Raw genomic sequence first — 24807 nt, 5'->3', positions numbered from 1 at the left:
TGCTTCGCACTGATCATCACCTGCAGAGAGCTGCTCCAGTGCCTTCTGCTTTGGAAAAGGCAGCTCTAAATAGTTGTAGCAGGACAGGAAAGCAGTAAGCAGAAAGAAAACTGCATGACATGTCCTGTGGGCATGACCCAGCCTTCCCAAGCACTCTTGTTCTCTGGTTTCTCATGGACTTCCCTCTATGGATAGGGCAAGAAAGCTGCAAGCAGGCCAGGGGAGGGAGGGAAGGCCTTGCACTGGGACAGCTGTACAGACACAGCTCTGCAGTCCAGGTCTGGTATGAGCATGCAAAAACTTTTAATTTGCATGCCAGGACCACCCATCCGAGGTGGCTTGCTCTCTGCAGAGGTGGAAAGCAGAATTTCATTGTGGAGTTAGGGAAAGCTGCCCTGGAAATCCCTTACTTTGAAGTTACTTTTACTCCTGAAACATCTAGAAAAGCAGCAAGAGAAAAGTTTACTCTCATCCTTGACCCAGGATGCTGAGTCTGGACTGTGCCCCACCACCTGTGCTTTATCCACATACACAACCACACCCACAGTGTCAGGGTGGAGAAAAACAAACCTCCTGCCAAGCCTGTTTCCAAGCTCCTCCCAGGCACCCCTCCAGCAGGGCACACATCCCACCCAGCCCCAGCCCACGACCCTTTGGGACTGCACCAGCCCCAGCTCCACGAATTACAGAGCTTTTCTCTGCAGCTGGTCTCCTCCCACTTTTTAACACCAGGGGCACCACAGGCTGCGGGGGTGCACAACCCTCACAGGTGTATATGTGTGCAACAGCACGGCTGCTTTGACCCCCAGGAGGGATGAAACTCCTCTCCCCACAAAGAGTTTCAGGATTGACCTCAAACCCTGGTCTCTACCATTAATAGCAGTCTGGCACAAAGCAAATGTAGATGCTATGAGGAAACCACAGGGAAATCCTTGTCCTGTCTGGAGCAAAGGGGCACAGGCTTTTCATCTCAGAGCTGCAAACACTTGCACAGCTAAATACCTTCCACAAAATAAAGGGAGAACTTGGAACCACAGTCCAGACTCGTTTCTGCTTCAACAACTCTGCAAAGTTTTTCACTGAGGGTTGTCCCAGCTAAAACCACCTGCAGAGTCAGGCTTCTCTTGGCTGGGATGGAATCTCTTGCTTCCTCTCCCGCAGAGCGATACAGAAGTGCTATATATAAAAACCAATTCCAGTGAACTGGAAAACCACTCCACAGATACTTACGAGCTCTGCCCTGAATGCTGCAGGGATGATACTCTGATTGCACAGCTGGAGAGTTTGGGAAGTCTCCTGCAGCACTTTGATCTTGCCGAAGTTTATCTCACTCCGATTTGTATAGACAGACGGTGGCTGTCCAGTGCACACCAAACGCATTGTCTGTTCCAGGAAGCAGGTAAGAAAGATTAGAAAAAAAAAACAAAACAAAACAATAAAACCCAACAGGGAAAGTTGAACAACTCAGTCATACTCAAGTAATTCCTTTTGAGACAGCTGTGACTCTCCAGCTAAAATGCTGGCCTCGTAGGCAAAAAGTCAAGCAAAAGTTCACCTCCAAACTAAAAAATATTAAAGTACAGGAAACTTGCAAACTATAAATTGTTGGCCCAAAGGTCAAAGCTTTACAAGAAATATGTAGTTAAAAACAGTCTGACAATTAAACAATGGGTTATCCTGGTGGGGAGCAGCCTGATGGTTATGAGCACCTGTTTTGTGAAAATTGAGGCACCCCTGCACAGCCTGCACTGCCTGGCCTTCCTTTTGACAGGTTTACATGCACAACCACAATGTCCCGAGCTGAGATGTTTGGTGGCATCCAGGCAATTTGGCATCATCATTTCCATTTGTTTGAATATAAGTTTAAATCCCTGCAACTCCTTCTCAGATGTCAGCCTTCCTTTCTGTTACAGAAAGCTTAAAGTTCTCAGAAATCCTCTGATACCCTCTTTTGTGCTCAGAGAGATGATGACATTTTAAAGGAGATGTTTCCAAAGATAACAGCATTTTAAATTAAAGATTTATTAACTACAAAGATCCTCAGTTTCAGTTTAGATGAACTATATGCTGAGATGACCACCTAGGAGGATTCCACTCTTCCTCTTTTCCAGGCATAAGCTGCCTCTGCCACCTTCTGTCCGTGTCCACACCAGCCAAATATGACAAATCCCTCTTTTCCCTGGAAGAGTCCCTGTACTCTTCCCACTGCCCAGGAGGAGCCACACCAAGGCACACGTCTCCCCTCACACTCACCAGTGGGCATCTTTCCCTCCCGAACACGGCGATTCTGCCCAGGATGGAATGATCACCCAATGACTGCACTTCAATTGTGATTGGGATCTTCACCATGCTGTGAGGCTGGATAATCCCACATGGCTCAGGGCTGGAGTACCACAGAGGAGTGGTCGTCTTGCGTTTCTAGAAGGGACAGAATCAAATGCAACTTCAGAGGGATCTTTGAGGAAACTTTGAACTCCTTAACACCTACCACAATGGCAACTCATACACCATCTCTTAAAATCCCCAGGAGAAAGCTGACAGGCACAAAACAAGAATTGTAGGGGTTTAGCATCCTCAGGGGTCCAAGAAAAGCTGCTGCATCCACAGACACTCACTCCTGTGCTGGTAGCCTCCTTGCAGCAGCTTTTCACAACCTTCTAAGATGTCCCACAAGAAAACATCCCAAACACTAGAATGTAATCTGCTTCCTCAAGAGGTTAAAATGCTTCCTAAGGTTAATATTCAGGGAGTTTCCTATTTAAGTGCTTCCTGAAGGTCACATTCAGGTAGGATCCTGTTCTCAGCAAACCTTTGACTAGAAGCCAACAAAGTCTTATGCAAACCCCTTTTATTGCTCGTAAACCCCTTGATAATATCTGAGAGGAGGAGGCAGATGTGATGCCAAACCTGAGGAAGAACTCTGTAGCAGCCTGGAAGGGAGCTCTTGTTCACGAGGGTCAGTGTCTCCTGGTAAGGGACCTTTAAAGCGCATTGTCCAAAGTTCAGGGTGGGAGCGAGCAGTTCTAGATCAGGAACAACACATCTGGGCAAAGAGATGACCCCAAGGGAATTAGAGATATTGAGAGAATGGAGAAGGTTTACCCCCACAGAGCATGGAATAGAGCATAACACATTTATCACTGCCCAGCAGAGTTTTGGTACCCCTGCAGGGAGGAATTGCTTTTAAAGTCTTTCCACTCAAACGTGTCTGGTCAAGGAGGGGCAAACCCTGAGACTCAGCATCGCAGAGGTTGCCAGGTGCCTGGGCAGAGCACGAGCCCTGTCCCACAGCTGCCTCAGCCCCTCCTTTGCCCAAGGAGGTTTTCAAAGGCTCCTCCAATAGTCCCAGAGAGCTGTGAGCTCTGGGGGAGCCTTCCCATCGAGGGTCAGTGCTCACCAAGGCTCAAGGAACACAAGACTCCAGTGTCTCAGTAAAAACAACTCTCTTCTCTCCCAGGGTGCTGTTGCCATGCCAGAAAACTCAGCTGTTTACCCCAGTGTTGGAGGGCATGAGCCACCACCTGCCCTATGGAGTAGGTGATCACCCTCCAAGTTCCTACAGCTCCCTTGGTCCTTTGCTTCATGGGTTCATTACACTGCCTGTCCCCATTTGCACTTGCTGTCCAAAACTGAATGGATGGCTTTGCCTGGGAGAGGGAACAGCACCAGGGAACTGCATCCCTCTCATTACACTGACAGCCACAGGAGCACTACAGGATGGAATGTGGCTGCAGCAAGAACAACTTTTGGGTTAAGACTGAGAATGTTAATGCTCACAAGAGCCAGAGGGAAACAGAGAAACGTGAGCTCACCTGGCACATCAGGGATTATTTTCCCCTCATAAGATCTTGCATTTCTTTTGCCCTCACTATTCCTGCCATGAGCCCATTTCCCATTGTCATGTGCCCTCGTTAACTGAACCAGACCCCAACTCTCAGCAGGCTGCTCACTGTGTCCCAAACCAATGCTGCAGTGTGCTTACAACCCAGCACAAGCCCACCTCTTGCAGGAAGAAGGAGAGGAGGACCTTGGGGAATTTGTTACGCCTCAAGCCCAAAAGCCAGGCCAACAAATAATGTGATTCCCATTCCCCATGGAAAAAAGCCCAGGGCCATGCCTGGCTTTGAGCAGGGGTGCTTCTCACCACGGGCTGCTTTCCAAGCACTACTGTTCTCCTGTCTAGCTGGGCAGAGCTGGATTACTAAGCAACTCTTCTCCTGGAGCTGCAGCCAGCAAACCCTGAGCAAGGCAGTGTGCTGGTGGTGGTTGCACAGGGGAAGACAAACAGCTGCAAGGAAAGCGCTGGTACCTGGCTGTGATGGGCATTTCCATCACCTTCTCGCCAACCTCGTCCACGTCCAGCACCATATGCCAGTTGTATCGTCCCACATCATTGGAACACAGAGTGACCTGGTGGAAGAGAAAAGCAGCAAATACTTCCCTACTCACAAAACCTCATTACCCCTGTGGGGTCTCCTCCAGTTCTGGTTTCACAGTAAGGAAAGGGAGGATTTTGCCTTAATTCTTCTGGGAGTAACACAAGCCTTCTGGCAGTATTTGATTTGTTAAACACACCTTGCAGCTACCAGGGCATAGGTAGGTTAAATTAAAGCATTAAACATAACAATGTATAATGAGACTAAAGCTCTGCTCACCACTGTGTTCAGATTAAGGGCCCGTTTTTCATCTGCCTACAATGACATCAATGCAAATGAAGTCTGTTGGCTTGAACAGAATGAGTTTAGCTTTACAGCAGGAAGCTGAGGGCAAAGTGTGGTCCTGCAGATGCCGGGCAGTTCATGGCTGCAGAGTTTTTTCTGTCCTCACCGGGGATCCCCACAGTGAATACAACTCATTCTGTTCCCCACGAGAGAGAAAGGAGACCAGGAGGAAAAGCAAACTGCTTTTACAGTGACATTTCTCTGTCTTAACAGTCACCTTCTGTCCTCATCCTTCCTCTGCCTGTTCTCAATCAAAGAAGTCACTCTCAAAAACATATGAATGGCTTCTATTAGCCATAAGCTGTGGTCAATAGAAGCTGTGATCTCAGCTTATGATTTTGGAAACAAAATGCTGGTCCCTCAGGAACACCCCAAGTCACCCAGCTAACAGAGGCCTCACATCAGTGCAGATCTCTCACTCACATGTTGCTCCACTAAAGCCCTGCCACACACCAGTGAGGCTTCAGCCCCACCTGCTGAAGCATGTAGGGCCAGACTCTTCCCATACCTCAATATCCTGGAATCCCTCAGCAGGGATGGTCCCTCTGCAGGGTGTTATGGTAAATTCTGCTGGCTCCACAGGACATTGGGGCAATGTTCCCTTTACCCAGGATGGGTTAGAGTTGTCTTTCACTTGAGCAAAGCTGGTAATGCTGGGCTGTCCCGGGCCATCCTCAGGAATGTGAAGATTGAAGGTGATGGGCACCACCGAGGCATTAGTCAGGCGACATGACAAGGTCTGAGGAAAGCCTAGGAAAACAACATAAACAGCCACATAGGCATCAACTATCTCACGATTCCTGGTGTGAATATTTTGGTAGGATGAAACTGTGCTTGGAGATTAGCTCTTTGTTATCTGTATGACAGCTCATTGAGCAGCTCAGCGAGGAATTGCCGCTTTGATGCTGATTCCAGATTGCTGCTTTGGAAATTTCCACTCTTAGCCCTGCTGAACACCATGACTTTCTCTCTAACTGCCCCAAGCCAGCACCAATTATTTCTCACTGATGAGTGTGCAATCAGACTGACCATTTACTCTGAAAATTCAAGCCATTAAATTCCCTGTTTACTCTGCCAACACTCTCACCATTTTCAAGATATAAAAGCCGTGAGTTGTCATCTGGGACAAGCTACAGCAACAGAAGGGGAGGATGGAATTTTGAATTAGAATGTGATGCAAAACACCCCAATCCAGTTTCTTTAGGAAGGATCCTTAAGGTATCTCCTGGTTTGGGACAACCAGACTGAGCACATACAACTCGCAGCACGCTTCACTGGGAGCAAACCCAAGGCTTGCTTTGAAATCAGTGATTAGGAACCATGTCTCACCTGATCCAACAAAAGGGGACATTACAGCCATGCTGCACACTGCCGTGATTGCCGCCCGCAAGAAATTATATCACTTTAGCTCTGAAACTTGCTTCCCGTAACGGAAAGCCAGGGATGCAGCTACACCTCGTGGGGATGTCCTGCAGAGCCAGCACACAAGCCCACAACCTGCTCTGCAGTGGGCATGTGGCTTGGCTGGCCAGCTCTGTGGGAGGAGACATCTCCCAGGACCTGCTTACCAAGTGTCATTTGAACACAAATGGGGAGGAAAAGCAACTGCAGGCACAGCAGGGAGCTTCTTCATGCCTATCAGCAGTGACCACAGCCCAGCTCCAGCAGTGACTCCAGCAGGGAGGCAGGAGGGGTATAAAAAGGACAAACACAGATGTCCCAATCCAAAATGAAACCAGTGTCACCACATGCAGACAACAGTTAAAAAAAGCAAAGATACTACAGCTGCTGCCTTCAGCTGAAGAGGTCTTAGGAATGAAATCAGAGTAAACAGGATGAATCTCCTATAACAGAATTATATTTCTGCCTGCTGCCTTGTTGTTTCATTTATTCAAAAGAAAACTAAGAAGTGGCTCAGCGATGATACAGAGAGGGGAGGAAGCAGCTCAGGAAAGGTAATGAGTTTTCTTAAAAAGTTCATGAACTGCATGAAAACACAGAGGTATCCCGGGTGCAGAATGATAATGGCCCTTCAATCGATCCACAACTGATTTCCCATTTAAACTGTAGATCGTCTGAGTAAAAAGCCTTTTGTGAGCCTGAGATGGAGAACCAGAATCTGCATTTCAGTGATGATGCTCTGTATGCTCAGCCAAAAGCTCTGCCAGCAGAGCTGGACTTCTGCTGGGGACGAAGAAGAAACCCATGGCTCTGTGGGCACAGGTGCCTAAGGCAGAGTTATTGCTGGCGCATCTGACCTGGTCAGGGATAATGATGTGCCCTCATGCCACTAATTAACATTCCACACTAAAAGTTAGGTGGGTAAATGGTGTCCTTGCCTTGCAGCAGGACCATGTGCCCAGGGCTGCTACTGGCTGGTACATGGCTTAAGCTCCCTTCTCCTGCAGTCCCATCCCTTGGGCCCTCCTAGGACACAGACTTTTGTGGTCATTCTGCTGGCAAATATGGGGAGGTTGGAGCAAACGAGACTATGAGGGCCACAGGAAAATACTAACTTCCTATTCCTTTGGTCCTTTTTGATCTCATGATGGCAAAATGCTGCCTGAGCCACCAGCAGCCCTGGAGTTAACACCCTGAAGGCTGCTGTAGAGGAACACGAGTGACAGATGCTCTTCTGTTCAAGTGTTCCATTTTGGCAAGGTACAGATCCCTTACCCTGTGTCCAAGCCCAGGGAACACTCACCAAAGGAGACGTCACCAAAGTGGAGGCCATCAATGTTGAAATGCAAAGTCACTCCAGTGACATGGCCCCTGCGAGGATGAGGACAGAGGAGACAATGGCTTGGGGAAAGGGAATTGCAAAGCCTTTCAGCTGTCCTTATGGCTCAGGTGCATAAAAGCTGGTGTCAGAGCCACCATGGATTTCGAATCAACCCACTACCCTGTGCTCAGCACAGCATCCATGTGGACAAGAGGCAGCTGACAGCTGCTGATGGAGCTCAGGGCACCATGGCAGGCAGGGCATGGCCCTGAGTTGCTGCTGGCCCCATGAAGGACTCTGTATGCACACCCCAAGATGTCTCTGTGCCTCAGTTTCCCCATCTGTAATGTGATGCACACACAGGCATCCCCACAAACGTGCACTCACTGCACCCAGCCTTCCCAGCCACAGGTTCCCTGCTTTGCTACTTCTGAGGTGTAGCTGTGTTTTCATGGAGGATTGTTCGCAGAAAATCTTGACCCACACAATCATTACAAGCAGGATTTTGGGACATGAATCCAGGGGAGCCCCAAATATCCACTGAGAAGAGCAGCAACAGCAGACAGATGAATCTTAGAGAAAAGGCCCAGTTTGTCACCAGTGCAGCAGCTGACAGACAAGAGCAATGGCACATTGCTGTCCTGAATCCACCACACTACCTTGCCTGTCCTTAAACTCAGGAGACAGGCGGCTCAAAACTCCAAATATCATCAACATCCACTGAAATCAGCACTTGAAGCTGCACAACAATGACAAATTTATTTCATGGTTGATGTCAATCAATGCCCATTCTGCCTTTTGGTTAAAAATCAAAGACCACAGCAAACTGTGCCTTCTATTTTATTCACAGGACTGCCACTGGCTCTGTTCGACGTATCCCAACAAATGAAACCTGCCCTTGCTCAAGGAGAAAGCTGCTTATGCAATAACATCCTATGAGCAGTTTGTGGGAGGAACAGAATGCTCATTTGACTGTGAAATGTCCCACCTTGATTTCCAAAATAAAAACCCAGCACTTTTCCTTCAAACACCAAGCCAGCATAATTGTTTCTCTACTGAGATGAGATTGACTCAATGCTTTTCTCATGCAAAGTAATAACCTTCTTGTTCTTTTTGATCCATTTCCCTTATGTTATATGCTGCTATGAACCTGAGAAGTGAGCTTTGCCTCTCCTATCATCACCCCTTCTCGCCTTTGCTGGGTGAGGATTATCTTTTGCAATGGCACCAGCCCATGGGGTGATGCCCAAGCCCTTGTGACAGTCCCTGCTGCAGAGCTCCCCATGTCCTGCATCTGCCCCTTCCTGCTGCAGAAAGGAGGTACCGGAGCACTCCTCGCATAAGAGCTGGGAGCACAGCCTGTCCCTTTGGGATGGATCATGAACAGAGGATTTAAAAACCACTTATGGCTATAGAATCACCCAGGCTGGCCCATCTCCAAAGCCCTAAGAGGCCTTATTGGGTGTTCAGATGCGACATCCCGGACCAGCTACTGCCCAAAGCTGATGCCATCCCAATGCCTGCCATGGCCAAGGCAGAGGGAGGTCCCTGTAGGAAGGAGTCATTCCAGCTCCTGGGTACCCGCACTAGGCAGTGGGCATCCCCACACTAAGGGGATGCCAGCATCAGAGCCAAGACTAAGACCTCAAGCAACACCTTTTTTCTCACAATAAAATGAGGTAGGTAGGAGATGATTACCCAGAGACAGCTACAAATGTGCCCACCAAACTCCCAGAGCCCTCCTCACCTGATAGTCAAGGTCACGGGCTTATGGGATCCAATCACATGGAACTGGAATTCTTCCTGAAACGCTCCCATGACGGTGGAGATGAAGACGATCTGGATGGGCTGGAGCCCATTTGGTGCAATGGTGCCCTGCTGGGGCAGAAAGGTGAAGCAGGAGCCCTGGGCTGTGGTTGGAGGGATGAGCTCGAAGGGAGCATCAATAGGTCCTTTGTTAAGCAGGATTGCCTGCAGCAGCAAGAAAGCAAAATGGAAATACATGAGCAATCTTCCTTTCTTACCAAAGGCTGAGTTGCTTTCTAATTATACAATTAACCCCTGGAAAAGGCAGAAGATGCCGTGTGCTGCTCTGTGGCAGAAGCCAAAAAAGACAACAGGACAAGTTCTGCCCTTGGGGTTTCAAGCAAAGTAGCAATAACTTCACATAACCAGAGTCACTCTGTGGTTATCCCAGAGACACAGAGCATTCCACTTCTGGTCAGCATCACCAAGTTCATTCAGACCCTGCCTTAAGAGCAACGTGGGGCAGTTGGAGCCATGTAGTGAATCACCACAGAGCTGCTGCTGCTCCAGGTGTGCTCAACTCTGCCAAGGGCAGGACACATTCAGCTTCCATTGCAGCTAGCCAGTTTATTGAGCGTAGAAGACACCTCAGAATGGTGCTATCCCCAACTTCAGAAGCTCTCTCCAGCTCTGCTAGGGTAGATAATTTGGGGTTATTGTATTTTTTCTTTAATCTGTTAGTTTCTTAACCCTTGCTCAGCCAAATATGTCAAGAAAGGATGAGTGTGAGGTGTTGCTTTCCTGTGTTAAAGGGGTTGTTTTGCAGAAAGCATCCCAGCTGATCTTCAAGTTGGTTGCCAAAACGCAGGAACTGGGGCTTCATGAACAACAGACACACCTTTCAGACCCCATCCAGATTCTGTGAAACCCCTCAGATTTGATTAGTATGTGAAATATTCCTTGCTCACAGCTGCCCAAGTTGCCAGAAATTTCACAGGTTCACAAGGCTCCCTGCTGCTCCAGGAGCCAGCACGGTCCACCCCGACCCCTGCTGCTCACCTCGTATCTGTGGACTGTTCCAGCAAAAATCTTCCCGATGTCCAGTACCTCAAAGTTGAGATGGAGACACGGCCCAAGGCCTTCTCCTGTGAGGCGCAGGGGCAGCCTGTTCTCACGACCTGGGGAGAGATTTCCATTTCAGTACAATAACTCCCTCTCTTATGCTGCATTTTCCAGGCTGCCTCATGCTCGTCCCTGACTCTGAGCTGGATGCGACCAGCTGCTGATGCTCCAGGGGAAGAGATGGACCCTTCTCTTCCCTCAGGAGATGTGCCTTGGGGCTGGCTTTTTAAATCCATCCTTTCCTTCCACAGCTCTAAGAACTGCAGCTGGAAGAGAGTTTGTTAGCAGGAGCCCTGAGTAATTACTGTAGATGACATTTGTTGAGTAAACCCTGTGCAATTACTGTCTAAATAAAAGGCTGTTTCATGACATTTGTATCCATCAGCTGGGAGCAGCAAGGAAAGCAGCAGAGTGGTTGGGTTAGGAATTGCAGTGCCCTCCAGAACAGGAGTCTGTCTGCTGGAGGACCACAGGGCTCACAGCTCTTACTCTTGGATGGGCAAACCCAGAATATTCCCTGGATGGAAATCTGACAGCCATCTCCCACATTAAGGTAAAACCCCCTCAAGCAGCACCATGCAGAGACAGAGGAAGGCCAGGGGAACCTGAACCATGCGGTTCTCTGCACATGCTCCCTGCCCTGTGCGAGCACAGCAAAGCCACCACCTCTGTGATGGTGTCACATGGGGTGTGGGGAGGTTAATGGTAACTGCTCCCAGAAAAAGACTTGACAGCAATTCTGGAAGACAGGACAAGCATAAAGTTTGTTCAGCAGAGTGCTTGGACTCTCATTTCCAGGAAGGCTGTTCACTCTGCTGAGCACAGCAAGCCCAGTGCAACAGCACCTGGATACAACTCAGACTGAGAGCTGGAAGGTGGCAATTCCCACGCAGGGAGAGAAGCAGGTGCTGACCAGGAGTGGTCCTTCTGCAGACACGCTAGGCTCAGCAGGGCTCAGCCACCTCCAGTCTGGTGTTGTCTGGGCAGTGGGAGGTGATCCAGTGTCAAGGAGCTAATTTCTAACTCAGCTCCTACCACCTGATGATGGATCTGCATAATGAGGATCCACCCTGGAGGTCAGTGGTCTAGAGGGGCTTAGTGTCCTTTCACTAAAGGTGTTCTGCTGTGTAGCTCTTTGGCCTTTGAGGAAATACTGGCCAAGCCATGGCATGAAAGCTTATCCATGCACTGTTTGGACTGTTCTGGGATCAGTGTCCTGAGCCCTGGCCTTGCATGGGAGACCATCTGGAAGCAGCAGGGACTGTGGACATGTGCCAGCACTGCCCTACTGACCACAGACCGTGCCCAGCAATTACAGTGGAGCCCAGTGGGCTGGAAGAGTATTTGCACCTCACCTGCACTGTGAGTGAGAGAAAGAGGAGAAAGGAGTTGTACCTGAGATGTCACAGTAGGCCACTTTTTCATAGACTTGGACTTCTTGGGGTTTAAAGAACACACTGATTTCAGCTGAAGAATTTGGACCAATCTCTCCCGCCTAAAACAGAAAGAGGCAGCAAACCATTTATTTTCCAACATCACATTTCTTCTTTTCAACTACAACCCTGTAAGCCTTTATTTAGAGCATCAATGACAAGCAAGGAGTGAACAACACAAGGAACCTGAGGAAACACTCCAAAACCAGCTCAACACACTGCAGGATGCTCTTAATGCTCAGCTCCCACTCTACAAGACTCCTACTGCTCTGACACAAGCTCTTGGTCACATCATGCTGTTGGCAGCCATAGTGGTGTGAAACTGCTGTTATGCTGACACTGGTGGCTCTTGGCCTTGGATGGGCTATAGGAGTAACCAAGAAGAAAACATCCCTTTCTTTGGAAACAAAAAACTGAGGTTAACTTATTTTAAAAGAAAGCAGAGGTTGGGATTATTCTAGGGTTTACTCCAAGATGAGAAGGGATTTTGCACTGTGCAGACAGCAGGCATTCTTCATCCTCACACTGTGCCAATACGCAGAATGAGGGCTCTGGTTGATGGAAGGACATGAGGGTTTGCTTGCATGAACAGAAAAGATTTTCTCTGCCTGTGTGCAATAAAACTCAAAAAGTCCATTTCAATCTGCCAGTCTTGTGTCCAGGCTCACAGATGACACTGGAAGGGAGACTCAGACATGCTGTAAGTCCTGGTTATGGGGAGAGATTGGCATTTCCAAGATTAACCTTGGGCTGAATTTGGCCTCGTTTTCGTGTCAGGTCAATATGTGGACTGACAGTGCTCCAACATCCTCTTTTAACCTCCACACGTCACATGTAAGATGTGCCCCTACCTACAATACCCGATCCCTCTGGACACTGCAAGGACAACACCGAGCGCCCTTGACATCAAGCCCCTGCAGCAGAGCTCAGCTTCAGGAACGTTCCTGCTGCCTGCCAGGAGCCCAAAGGGTAGAAATGCTTTTTGCAACAAGCTCCCCAGCCTCACCAGAAACCCCCTGTCTTCTCTCTCAGAGCATCAAGCCAGCTGAGGTAGGGATCTGCTGAGTGACTTCATTCAGGGAGGAGGAGGTTCTCAGCTATCACTTACCAAGGGCTCAATGGTGAAAACATCATCAGAGAACAGCATGGGGTCTGCTTTCACCTTTGCTGTCTCTTTCTGGTAGATGTGGGAGAAAAGGGAAAGGCGACTGTAGCGCTTGTTCAGAAAATCCTCCACTATGTCCTCTGCTGGCTGAGACAGCCCATGACACAGCCTGCAGTCACACAGAGAAACAAATCCAACAGGTCATTTAATAAGCCACATATATATTTGCAGAGATAAATGTAAGTGCAGAAGCAGAAAAGCCTTCGGGGAGGAGCAGCAGCAGCTCTCCAGCAAGGGGCTGAGCCCGAGCCACAGGGGCCCAAATGGGTCAGACAATCACTTGTTTGCTCATGTGGCAGGTAGTTTTACTCCACACTTACAAGCTCAGGAGAGGTTTGGAAAGCCAACAGCCCTCAAGAGAACCTTAATTTGGGCAGAGGACTTTAACACCAAATTGTAACACTAATGAAAGGATAGAAATACTTTATAGTGCTGGAAACTGGGGCAGTACAGGGCAATTCAACATCCTACAGCACGATGGCCTCAACTGTCTGGGCCAACAAAACTCCCTGCCCTGCACAGCACTGGGAAGAAACCTGATCTCTCATCAAAGCTGGAGCAGAAGGAACTGCAAGGACTACCAGAACAGCTCTGCTGCCTGAGCTACCATTAGTCCTAGTGCTCAGTGCAGTCTGAGGGAACAAGTGCTGATGCTCTCCTCAGTCTCAGGGACCCTCTGTAGCTCAGGGATCTTTGGACCTCAACGGTTTGGGGCTACCCCAAACATGAGTTTCCTCTCTGAGGCAATCCAATCATTGCAATCAATGCCTCCTCCCCAAAACACCATCTTTGGCTGGAGTATAGATGGAACTGGAATAGGAAGTGCTGAGCTCCTGAGGCCCAGGGACACATACTCTGATGCTGGGGAGGGTTTACTTGTTTTAAGCCATTCAAAAGTACAAACACTCCGCTGAAGCCACTTGTTAGTTTTACCCTTGGGCAGTGTCTCTCACTGAATCTTTCAGACCAACCTCATCTTCTGCCGATTCTCCTCTTCCTCAGTAGCAAAAGTCTTCCACTTGAAATGTGCTGTGCTGTCACTCCTGTTGTGGATGACTATGGTGTCGTGGCTTGACAGTGAGAGGTAAGTCTTCTCTAGTTTGACAGAACTCTTGTCCAGCCCAATGTTGACATCCACAGCTCTTCCAAGAAGAGTTGTGTGGGCATCTTCACCTGGAACAAAGCAAAGAGGAATCTTTGATCAGCTCACTTGCTGATGGAATTACAAGGAACGGAGCAAACCACAGGTAACAAGAAAGTGTCACAGCTTTTAGCTGTATGAGCAGCTCCATGGATCAGTACATTTATCAAACCCTGACAGCTCTGTGTGTACTGTGTGAGGATGTCCTGGACACCACCTATGCACCTTATGTCTGGGTGTGTTTGTAGAGATTTGTCCCTGAGGCGACAGTGTTTACAGTGAGATTTGTCAGATGTGCTCAATGACCCACTCAGATCACAGGGAATTCTGCATCAACAACAGGAAAACTGTCATGCTGTCCCTGTGCAAACCCACAGCTACACCAGTTTTGAAATATTCTATATCATTCTGATATCAAAAACCAAGCTGAAGCATTTAAAATGAAATAAAGTATGGAGCAGTTTGTATATGAAGACTTAATAGGATTCCTCAACTTAGAAATCAAATGGGAGACAGATGGGAGAGGTTTGTAGAAGCATGAATGGCTTGGGAAATGGGAATAAGGAAAAGTCTGTCATGATTTGTCATCAAACAGGAACACGAGGGCCTGAAAATATTTTTAGAAATTACACGTATGTGTAGAGAACAACACAGAAAAAGAGTCTGTGGCGAGACAACAGAGAAGAAGCTTATGGGACAAAGGTGTGCAAGAGACATTGAATTGGAGAGAGTCTGATGGAAACCTTACACATCACATATAGCACTGTCTAGGAATACAACTTCAGCCCTGCATATCCACACTGTAATGGAGAATCAAGGTTCCTCCTTCCTCCACTCAGCAACTCCCAGAAAAACAGGATTCCAAAAATCTCACCCCTGTCTGAGGGGATCCACTTTATCAACCCCTAAACACTAACTAGTTTCCACTTTTCTTTGCTGTAAAGCTGGGCCAGGGGTGGTCCAGCTGGAGAGGGAACTGAGGTGGCTGGGACAGCAGGGAATGATGGTTGAGGACTGTCACAGAGGGTGCTGGATGGAGAACACCATGTTGACACCAGGGTCCTCTCAGGGATGGACCAGCACACAGAAACATAGCACATACAAAACAGGGACAGACTCAGCCTTGGCCCCTTACTTGCTTAATTCTGAGCACTGAAACACACGGAGGCTCTGAAAGGAACAGTTCTACAAGTAGTTTGGGAACCAAGTCTAATGTAATGCTGCTTAGAAAGGGCTCTGCTATTTTGAAGGATGCAGAGAGAGTGCACTGTGCAGTGCCCAGCACTCACCTGTAATGTAGTGAACTACCAGGGATTTTGAATAATGCCCAGTCTCCAGCGGGTGAAATTCCACTGTCACCTGCATGGTTTTACCAACGTCCAGAGTTCCCATGGTTGGAATGACAGAGAAAGGGCTGCAAGACAAAGAGAGAGATCAGGACTCTTGGTGGAGGTTTGGGGATGGTTTTTGCAGTCTAATTCACTTCAGCTCCTGTGTGCAAGCAAGGAGCAAACCAACCAGTCAGCAGAAGACAGACAGAACACACAGGATCAGAAACAGCTACTGACTCTCTTCTGAGGAGATCCAGCCCCCAGAAGATGTGAAGTAGAACTCATCTCCCCCATACTTTGCAACGAGGTTCAAGGGTCCAACTGCCAGCAATCCCATTAGAGAACTTTTTGGGAAGAGCATGGAGAGTGTTAAAAGCTCTTTGTATGCACAACTTAACATTGACTGCCTCAGGAATTTTTCTTTTCCTGTCCCCTATAAATCTCATTCGAGAGATGCAAGTGGCAGGGCACTACCTGTCCTGTGAGATTACAGCCTAGGAATCAACAGCGAGAATAAAGTTCCTTGAGGACCTAAGAGTAACTAGTTTAATTTGTAGTGTGGTTGTTTGGGGTTATTTTTAACCTTGTAAACATCCTATTTTAGCCTCAAAAAGGGCACATTTTATCAGCATTTCAATGAAAGCTGCTCTAGGAAAAGGAGCAATCAACTCTGAACAAGTGCAACTGCAAATCAGAGCAACAGTGACACAGAAACAAGACCCAAAAGGAGAGTCCCATTTACAGCCTGAAGGATTCAATCCCAACTAAATTAAATGCCATTGACAGGAGCACATCAAGGGAGCTGAACAGGAGGTTTCTGTGTATTCACCAGCAATGCAGTCTGGGATCTGGGTTCTCATTCAGGCTGGTAACTGTTTGCTTGGCCAATCAGAGAAACAATATGCTGGAAATAATTAGGAAAATGTGTTTGGTGCACTTTGGATTTAACAGGAGCAATCAGGATTTGTCACCAGGTAAAGAGCTCTTGCCTGACAGAGAAAATCAGTGCTTTAATGCTTAGGGATAACAGGTCAAATGTGCTTGTGCCCAGTGGCTGCTGGGCTTTGTGCTCTTGTACAGCCCCACTGTGAAAACAAAAGTTCTTGGTCTTAGTTCTTTGCTGGTCCTTAATCTGTCACCTTAAAAACATGTTCTGTGGAGCCTGATGATGATCAGAGAATGCAACATAGACAAAAATAATACGAACAACTGGAGCCGAGTGCAAGCTGACCAGATGGTACACTAACAGGTAAGAGAGGACCTTTAAGAAAGCTCCCAATGAAGAATTAATATTTTGACAAAACTTTAACACAAACCAAAATAAATTTAAAAACATAGAAACACAGGAACTTCCGAGTATTTAAAAAAATCTGAATGAAAGGTGGGGGAAACTTAATTAGAATAAAATACTGCTTTTACTCAAATATTTAAACAATCTGCTTGAAAATTTAAACTGGCTTTCAAAGGTTCTTCATGAAACAGAAGAGATGACTGATGCCCTCAGTTGACAAGGGAATTCAGATCAGCTTTGACTAACAGGAACAGCACATGCTATTCCCAGCACAGCTCACGTTGGGCATCTGATGAGAACCCCAAAATGCCACTTGCTTTTGACCTCCTGGAAAATGGGTTTATTTGGCTGACAGTGGTAGGCAACCATTTCAGAAGGTGCTTTTGCTCAGGAGGGTGCAAACCAACTACTAACATGTTCCAACAGTCTCCAGGAAATCTGGGAGACAGAAAGCTCAGAGGTTGCATACTGCCTAGAACACTAGAAGCCACAGCAGAGCCCAGACACCCTGCCCACTTCCAGCTGTGGCTGCAGTGCAGCAGCTCCAATGTTCTAGTTCCTTTGGATACACCATCCAATGGTGTTTTGCACTAAGACAGATGAGCTGCTTTACCTCTGAACACTGATGTGGTAACGGGCTTCCAGCTTGCCAGCATTGCAAACCAGCAGAGTCTTCTGGACGCGGGAGTTGACTGGACACACTGAGAAGTCCAGCTGGTGAGGGAAGTCCAAGATCGGTCGGGCACCAATGGCCCGGATTGGCACAATGACCCTTCCCTTCTCAGTGATGCAGAGGAGCTGGTGGGAATGATCCTGCAGGAAAAGAAACTGGCTCAGCACAGGGTATTTAGCGCCATCCCTATGGCAGAAGAAAAAGTGCTGTTTTCTGTGACCCTTCATGGGCATGAATTTACCTCTTCCAGCCCAAAAATGAACACTAATTCATACTAATAAAGGCTAGAGAACTGAGTGTGTGAAAAGCATAGTTTTTGGCTCTGTCCAGGGTGAAGCAGGGATGTGGTTGCCAGATAGGAAAGAATAAAGCTCTCTAGATCTATTTGTTGTTCTAGTATTTCCCATAACAATGAAACCCTTCCACTCAGCCTAGAGAGGCTAAATATCTTAATGACACCCTTCCCTTTCATTTGCCTGCTATTCCATGTGCATCTTCCCTTGTGAACATTCAAGAAGGGCATGGAAGGAAAGGCACAGCTCTTGAGGCCCAGCTGCAGTGACTGGCAGCACCACACTGTGCCAAGGTGTGATCAGCTGCAGGCTGCCTGCCCCCAGCCCAGAGCCCACCTCACAGTATGGGGTGGGCTAAAACCAGTGGGTGCAAAAAACCCTTTGGCTTTAGAGAGAATGTTTGTCCAGACTCACCTCATTTCCTTCAGAGGTGAAGAGGATCTTTACTGTTGAAAACCTGTTTGGTGGTACCTGACGGAATACACCGCTGGGGCCAACCAATGTGAAATAAGGTGAGCTCTCCATGACGATCTGCACTATCTGAGGATCCTTAAGGAAAGACATGAAACAAAAATTTTGCCCCTTGTGGAAACAGGAGAAGAAGAGACCTGGGTGTGCCTTGGTGAAAGCCTCCCTTGACCACTTTTCCAAAGGACTTTTGCTCTGGAGGTAAAGGCACATAATACACAAAGGTGAACTTGAATCCCTTCTGCCTGGGCGAAGCAGCCTGGCCAGAGTAGGGCAGTAGGGCAATTCCTGCTGGGAAGGAAGGTCAGGCACCAGCATGGAGAGAGAACACCTGACTCAAGTCATACTCATATTCATCAAGGCCAAGGAACCTGCTTGCTTTGCCTGCACACAGCCATGCAGCCCTGTTGCAGAGGGAGAATGTGCTACCTGAAGGTAAAACAGCACATTATCTTGGGTGAAGGAAGAAATTCCCTTCTAACAGACCGAGTTTGAGTGGGGAGTCCAGCTGTGGGGAGACAGTCATTGAGCACACCAGCAAGAGAAGGAGACCAGACACTGTGGCCTTACTGGGAATAAAAGCAAATCTGAAGAGCAAAATGAGGAACACAGCAAGACAAAGAGCCAACCCCGACACAAGAGACGGCACGAAGAATTTAAATGGAAATTACACTACTCTCCTCTTCCAGCACAGTGTTAAACCTCCATGTCCCAGCACTTACCTTGCCCACATTCCTCAGAGTCAACAGCTTTTCATAGGACTTGCCTGGGATACAGTCCTGAAACACCACCTCAGATGGGTAAGGCTCAATCAAGGGCTTCCCCTGGGCAGGTGCTGAGAGCTGGAAGGGCAAGAGAGAGCAGGGAGAGGTTCAGCTGCTGGAAGGAAGGTGCATGAATGAGACTCCTGCATTGATCCCAGTGAAGAACAGGCTCTTGGTGATTAGGTCTGCCCAGCTCACACTGGGGGAACAGTAGCTCACACGCCTCTGCTCTGAGCTGATCAAAAGCTGCTGGACCACACTGAGCAGGCTCAAGCTAAAGCAGCTCTTTGGCAGGTGTTTCTCCAGCTTTCCTTCTTCAAAATACCAGGCAGCGCTTACCTCCAGCACGGCCCTGTGCTAATGGGGTCACAGAGCTCTGGGGCACTGACTGAGCACTCAAGGAGTAAGTGAAACCCAAGAATTTACATCAGACTCCATGGGAAACCATTTTTGGAGGACCTTTACTCTGAGACAGGGAGACTGAGACCCACACAGTTCCAAATATGTTTTTGGAGCTTAGACACCAGTAAGAAGAGAACAGTAGCAGAGGAGGTAAGGGCAAGAAGAAAGGAACACAGCAGTTAGGAATAAGACAGATGAGCTGAATGCTGGATGAGGTTCAGCTCTTTTCTCAGCAGTGCTGGACAGCTTGAATAAGACTGGAGTTGGAATCTCTTTACAGTTTTACATGGCTGCTTCCTCATAATTATTGCTGTTTTATTTAATACCATCGAAGAGGAATGTCTGGAATGATACAACAACAGCAGATTCTTGCAGAGCAGAGGCATTACTTGGAGGAACCCCCTCTCTGCATTTCCCCCCTCTCCAGCTGCACTGCTCCCACTCAAAAGACAGAGGCAGGTCTCTTGTGTCTCCACAGCAGTCACAGTCATGCTGAAGTGAGTGGCTGCAGCACACTGCCAGCTATTTGTGCACTTGTCTGAGGCATTCCCAACTTCCTATGCATTTCAGGGCCATCCTTAACCAGTTTGTCACAGGTCCCTTGCTGGCAAGTTCCCGCTAAACAGCTCACCTCCATCATCTCCCCATTTGGACAGGGCTTTATACTGAGCAGTCCTCTTAGAAAAGCAGCTTTAAACACACCTCTAATGAAACACCGATGCAGATAAAGCACATCCACTCCCCTCTGCCCAGAGTGTCTCCCATGTATCTGGCAGCCTGCAAAATCTAACACCCTGCCATGAGTTCCAACACGTTGTTCCAACTGAAAGCACTAATGCAGTTGGTTTTGGTAAATCAGGAGTAATTACCTCAGGCCCTCAGCCTTCAGAGGCCCATGCTGACACTGTGGAGGGAATTCTGTGATCCCAAGCATTTGTCAGTGACTACACCAAAGCCAGAGGTGGCTCTTTCAGTGGGACAATGGAAAATGGCAAGTTGGTGCCCTTGTGTCCTGCCCCAGCCCTCTCCCAGTATGGTGTTTTCACAATGGTAGCTAAACTCCAGCAAACCCCACTGTGGCAGGATAGGCCCACCCTGACAGGATCTAAAATCCAATCAGAGAATGCATTCTATGCAAGCCAGCATGCAGACTATCAGACAAGCTCAACTGCTGGTGCCAGGATGCTGTCTTGGTGTTGAATTAGGCTAAACCCATCCTGGTTCACCAGCCTTCGAATATACATCCTAGTTTTCAACCAGGATTTGACAGGTAAGCTGCTCTGCTGGCCTATAGGTCTGTGACTACCAGTCAATCACTTTATACTACAGAAGTCCAGTCCCCTTCCATACAGTCAGGCTCTTCTGACATAACCCTCCTTGGGTGTATGTGTGGAGATTCCTCCCTTGGCTGGGGAGGCCCTCCAAGGAACTCCTCAAGAGAAGGAGGTCTCCCCCATCAGTGTTGGTCTGGGTAAGTTACATCAAATCTCTACTTAGTAATTATTTCCTTTTTGCTAGCTTTAATATAATTGCTTTAATACTTGCTTCAATATAGTGCACTGTCCTATCTTATCCTATCTCATACTATACTACTTGATGCTATAGTAGATTTTTAGCTTTTTATATTGTAGAGTAAATAATTCTGATTAAGTTCTTCTGCCTGACCAGTTGTAGGAATATTCTCATTTTGCCATTCCTTAAAACCTGTGGGAAAAAGTGGCTCAATCACCCCTCTGTAATTCCTTAAATTTAAACCATTTACATAAAGCAAAGCTAAGATTGGATCCAGCTGCCCCAGACTTCTCTCTGAGAAGGGCTTTAGAAAGCAAGGGAGTCCTTTCTGCACCTCATGACTCAGCAGCAGGGCTTTGTTGCAAACCAGGCGCTAGCGAGACTGCACACACCAATACGATGTTTAAGCAAATCCCAAGTTTATTCAAAAACACAGGTAATATATGACCTCATGTGACCCCGCCCTAGGTGCGGTGGTCTGACTCCAATTGGTTGAGGCTGGAAACATGTCCTTTTAAGGTGAAAATGAAACTTGTGAGGTGGTCCTCCAGACTCACCTGAATCAGGGCTGCAACAGGGCTTCTTAAATAAATTTTGTCTAAGCCTTCCACTCCCACCCATGACACCCAACAGCTTCAGCAGAGGTTATTTGTGTTGGCTTAGCAGAGATCAGGACTCCAGTGTCTCACTAGGAAAAAACATTTTGCCTTTCCTCCAGCAGAAGGACCTTCACCAACCACCACCAGCAGTTTGGAATGACAACAGGACCTGGACACTGATGTGTTTCAATAACAAGGCAAGGCTGTCACAAGCATGAACCCTCCTGAAATGTCACATCAAACAGCAAGGAAAATGTCAGGAAAAGGCTACCTCGTAATAGGGGGGCAGTTTCATGTCTAGATACTCAGTAATCTCATGCCTCTTAAACTTCTCCAGAAGGATGGCCATCTTCTTCTTCTTGATGAGGGTCTTCTGGAGGGCAGAACAGGACAAGTGAAAGGCAAAAAAATCAGCAAGAGCCTCAGAAATGCCCTTGTTCAAAAACACTTTTCTTGTTCAAGTGGCTCTGATGAATCAATTGTGATCACAGCTACTAGGACAGTCCTGGAAGTTACCTGCTGACACATTTAACATCAGAAAATTAATGGTATAGAGCAGAATACACTTGCTCTAACCATGTGGCTCTGTCCCATCAGGTTCTCCATGATCTGATGTGATATGTTTGGGGATTTCTGCTCTTGGAGCATCTGTGTCCTCTTTAGTTTCACTGGATTAAGCCACTTTGCAGAGTCCCAGGCTCCCCTACCTTCATCTATACTCGCTCACAGCCCACAGTGTGTGGAGATGTCACTGCTGGGTGAGTGTGAGGGAAGCAGGGAAGCAGGAAAGCAGTGTTGTGCCAAGACTGTGAGGTGCAGAGGAATAGATACAAGCTTTATTCTCTCTTTTCAATTAGCACTTGTTCTGTCTGGCCTCATAGACCCATCCACAGAAGAATACAGAGATTTCCTTGACAAATCCTCAGCACTGGGTCATCTCCAGTCAGCAAAGGGGATGTTTGTGAGTGGGAAGGAGGAGTTGCCCCAGTTCCACTGCTGCCTGCAGGTCTGGAGATGTGCTGGTTTTGGTTTGAATACTTTGGCAAAATGCCAAGTATAAACCAAAGGACAAAACTCCTTACCCACCCCCCCACACTGAGAAAAAGGAGGAAAAAACCCTAAAACTTAAACCAGGTTTATATATTTATACAGAAAAGAGAAAATTAAAAGAAAACTAAAATATAACAGACCTACACAAGTTAGATATAATAAATCATTTCTTTACTCCCTATCAAACACAAATCCCACTATTCTAGCTACAAATCACCCAAGAGAACTCAATCCCCCAAGGGACAGACCCAAGCAGAGAGATGACTAAAAATAAACATTTTACAGCCATCAGGAACTGAGAGAACTGCTCCTACTCTACTGTATTTATATTGGAGATGACATCGGAATATGGTATGGAATTGGCCAGGAGAAGTCAGTGTCAGCTGGCCTGACCCAGCTCGAGTCAGCTGATAATCTGAGCCCTACTCTAAAATCAAAGCCTAAATTTAGGCCTAGCTAAACCCATAACAGTGCTCCACACAGGGGATGAGATAGAATAACAGATTAGGGACCTGTTCTAGGACAGGACTGGCCATGTCTCTCAAGGCTTTGGGCAGAGTTTGAGCCACCCACCATCTGCCCAGGTGTCCTGAAGGGCAGGTGTGGTCAGAGCAGCACGGTGAGTGTGCCAGTGTCACAGAAGGAATTCATGCCCACACACAGGGGAGAGAAAGAAGGACAAGCTCCTGTTCAGCTTTACATTTATTTAACTTGGCTCCAGTGGGACAGCCAGGGAAGATTCTGGACTGTCCCTGATGGAACACACAGTCCATCCCCTCCTGCCCCATGCCAGCCCCTGCCAACAGACACACAGCATAGAGAGGTGGGGAGGCGTCTGTAGCTTCACAGAACTGCTGGACAGCAGGAGAAGCCCTGAGGGAGAAGAGGGACATGGGGGCAGTTAACACAGCTCCTGTGGCCACATCAGGTACTTACAGCTAAACTCTTGGTCTCCTCAGCCTCTGTGTCTGGCCTCAGAGGGCGAGGTAGCCCCACTCTCCCCTGGAATCTGAAAGACATTCTGGAGGACGTCACAGGTGCATAGGTTTTGTACCAGACTGTGTCTCAGCTTGCCTGGAAGGAGCAACAATGGAACTCTGAAAATCCAGATTCCCATTCATGGCAGATCCAAAAGATACGCTGATCCTAAAAATATTACATTATTTGAAAGTAGATAAGTATTTGTTTGGCATAACTAGCTAGAATGGTTAGGCTGGAGTTTGGATTTTATTTGAACTGTATGGCTATGTTGTGTAATTCAAACATGGGTCATAGTGAAACCTGGAACTAACATTCTGAACATTAATAATAGTACAGACAAATCTATAGCTTAAATATTACTGAAAAATTAATAGCTAAAGTGGTATATGAACTGTAACTGTAACTGACAACCTCCTCCTCTGCAGGCTAAACAACCCCACGTCCCTCAGCCACTCCTCATAGGACTTACCTCTAGACCCTTAATCAGCTTCGTTCCCCCTCCCCAGAGCAAGTCCAGGGAGGGAGAACCTTTCTTGCAGTGAGGGGCCAAGAACTGGACACAATACTCTTGCCTGTTGAGAAACACAAATAGATTTGATGTGATTATTTCACTGAACTCAAGGACAATTTTTGATAGGTACCTTTGTACATGTAAATACAGATGTTGACACCTCTGTGCCTGCATGTGTGTGAATTGATCATGGTCTACATAGGAAGCAACAGAGTGAACCTTGCCATCAAACTCTGCTAGGTCACAGAGGAGAAACCATTAAAGGGATGTGAGCAATTAGAAATTCAACGTATGAGGAAAGCAGGACCACATCAGACTTTATCCTAGTGGCAGTTCTTCTCCAGCATCCTTATCCTACAAAAAGCTCTGGGTGAACAATCGCCAGCCTGACAACCAACTCTCTCCCTCTGTCTCACACAAAGTCAGTGTGCAAGAAAGGGCAAGAAGAGAAGACAACCCCAGAATGTGGGTCTCAAGCACTGACAAAATTCAAACATGAACATTTACTAAGCACTCCTTTGGACTAGAAACATGAGAGCACAGCACTGTCTTATGGACACCAGGACATGCTGCAGCAAGAGCTAGGATTTAAAGCTGGAAATTACTATCTAATGGGGAATGGGACAGTAATCTGGATTTCAGTGAGTTATTAATGGGTCTTGAGAGTAACTGGATTATTTGTTCCAGTTTTCTAACTGCAATTTCATTTCATTGATGAAATGAAGCGTGTCCATCATGCCCACACTGCTGTTTCCAGAGGGCTTCCCCTCTCCACACCCCCATCTCAGTCTAGCAGCTTCCTCTACCCTCTAGCCCTGGAGTGATGCTCTTCCACAGCCCCACTTCCATAAAGCCTGCAGGAATCACCCTCCCAGACTTAGG

At 47.6% G+C, this 24807-nt stretch overlaps 1 protein-coding gene across 1 annotated transcript in view; it reads right to left on the bottom strand.

The window, feature by feature from the left end:
- The window catches only part of LOC139677678 (hydrocephalus-inducing protein homolog), a 61571-nt gene extending 39475 nt beyond the window's left edge, over nt 1-22096 (bottom strand). The window contains exons 1-17 of the mRNA XM_071567873.1: nt 22091-22096; nt 21655-21756; nt 18829-18948; nt 18053-18187; nt 17286-17485; nt 15340-15464; nt 13881-14082; nt 12853-13018; nt 11707-11806; nt 10249-10367; nt 9191-9414; nt 7426-7493; nt 5230-5471; nt 4310-4410; nt 2908-3043; nt 2254-2418; nt 1231-1383 (exon numbers count right to left, since the gene is read on the bottom strand). Of these exons, the coding sequence (XP_071423974.1) occupies nt 1231-1383; nt 2254-2418; nt 2908-3043; nt 4310-4410; nt 5230-5471; nt 7426-7493; nt 9191-9414; nt 10249-10367; nt 11707-11806; nt 12853-13018; nt 13881-14082; nt 15340-15464; nt 17286-17485; nt 18053-18187; nt 18829-18948; nt 21655-21756; nt 22091-22096 (2364 nt within the window). The remainder of the gene's footprint in view (nt 1-1230; nt 1384-2253; nt 2419-2907; nt 3044-4309; nt 4411-5229; nt 5472-7425; nt 7494-9190; nt 9415-10248; nt 10368-11706; nt 11807-12852; nt 13019-13880; nt 14083-15339; nt 15465-17285; nt 17486-18052; nt 18188-18828; nt 18949-21654; nt 21757-22090) is intronic.
- Between the last annotated feature and the right edge of the window lie 2711 nt (nt 22097-24807).

The sequence above is a fragment of the Pithys albifrons genome, chromosome 12, assembly GCF_047495875.1.
Source record: "Pithys albifrons albifrons isolate INPA30051 chromosome 12, PitAlb_v1, whole genome shotgun sequence".
NCBI lineage: Eukaryota > Metazoa > Chordata > Aves > Passeriformes > Thamnophilidae > Pithys > Pithys albifrons.
The sequence above is the reverse complement of the archived record's forward strand: the minus strand, read 5'-3'. Positions and strand labels throughout refer to the sequence as shown.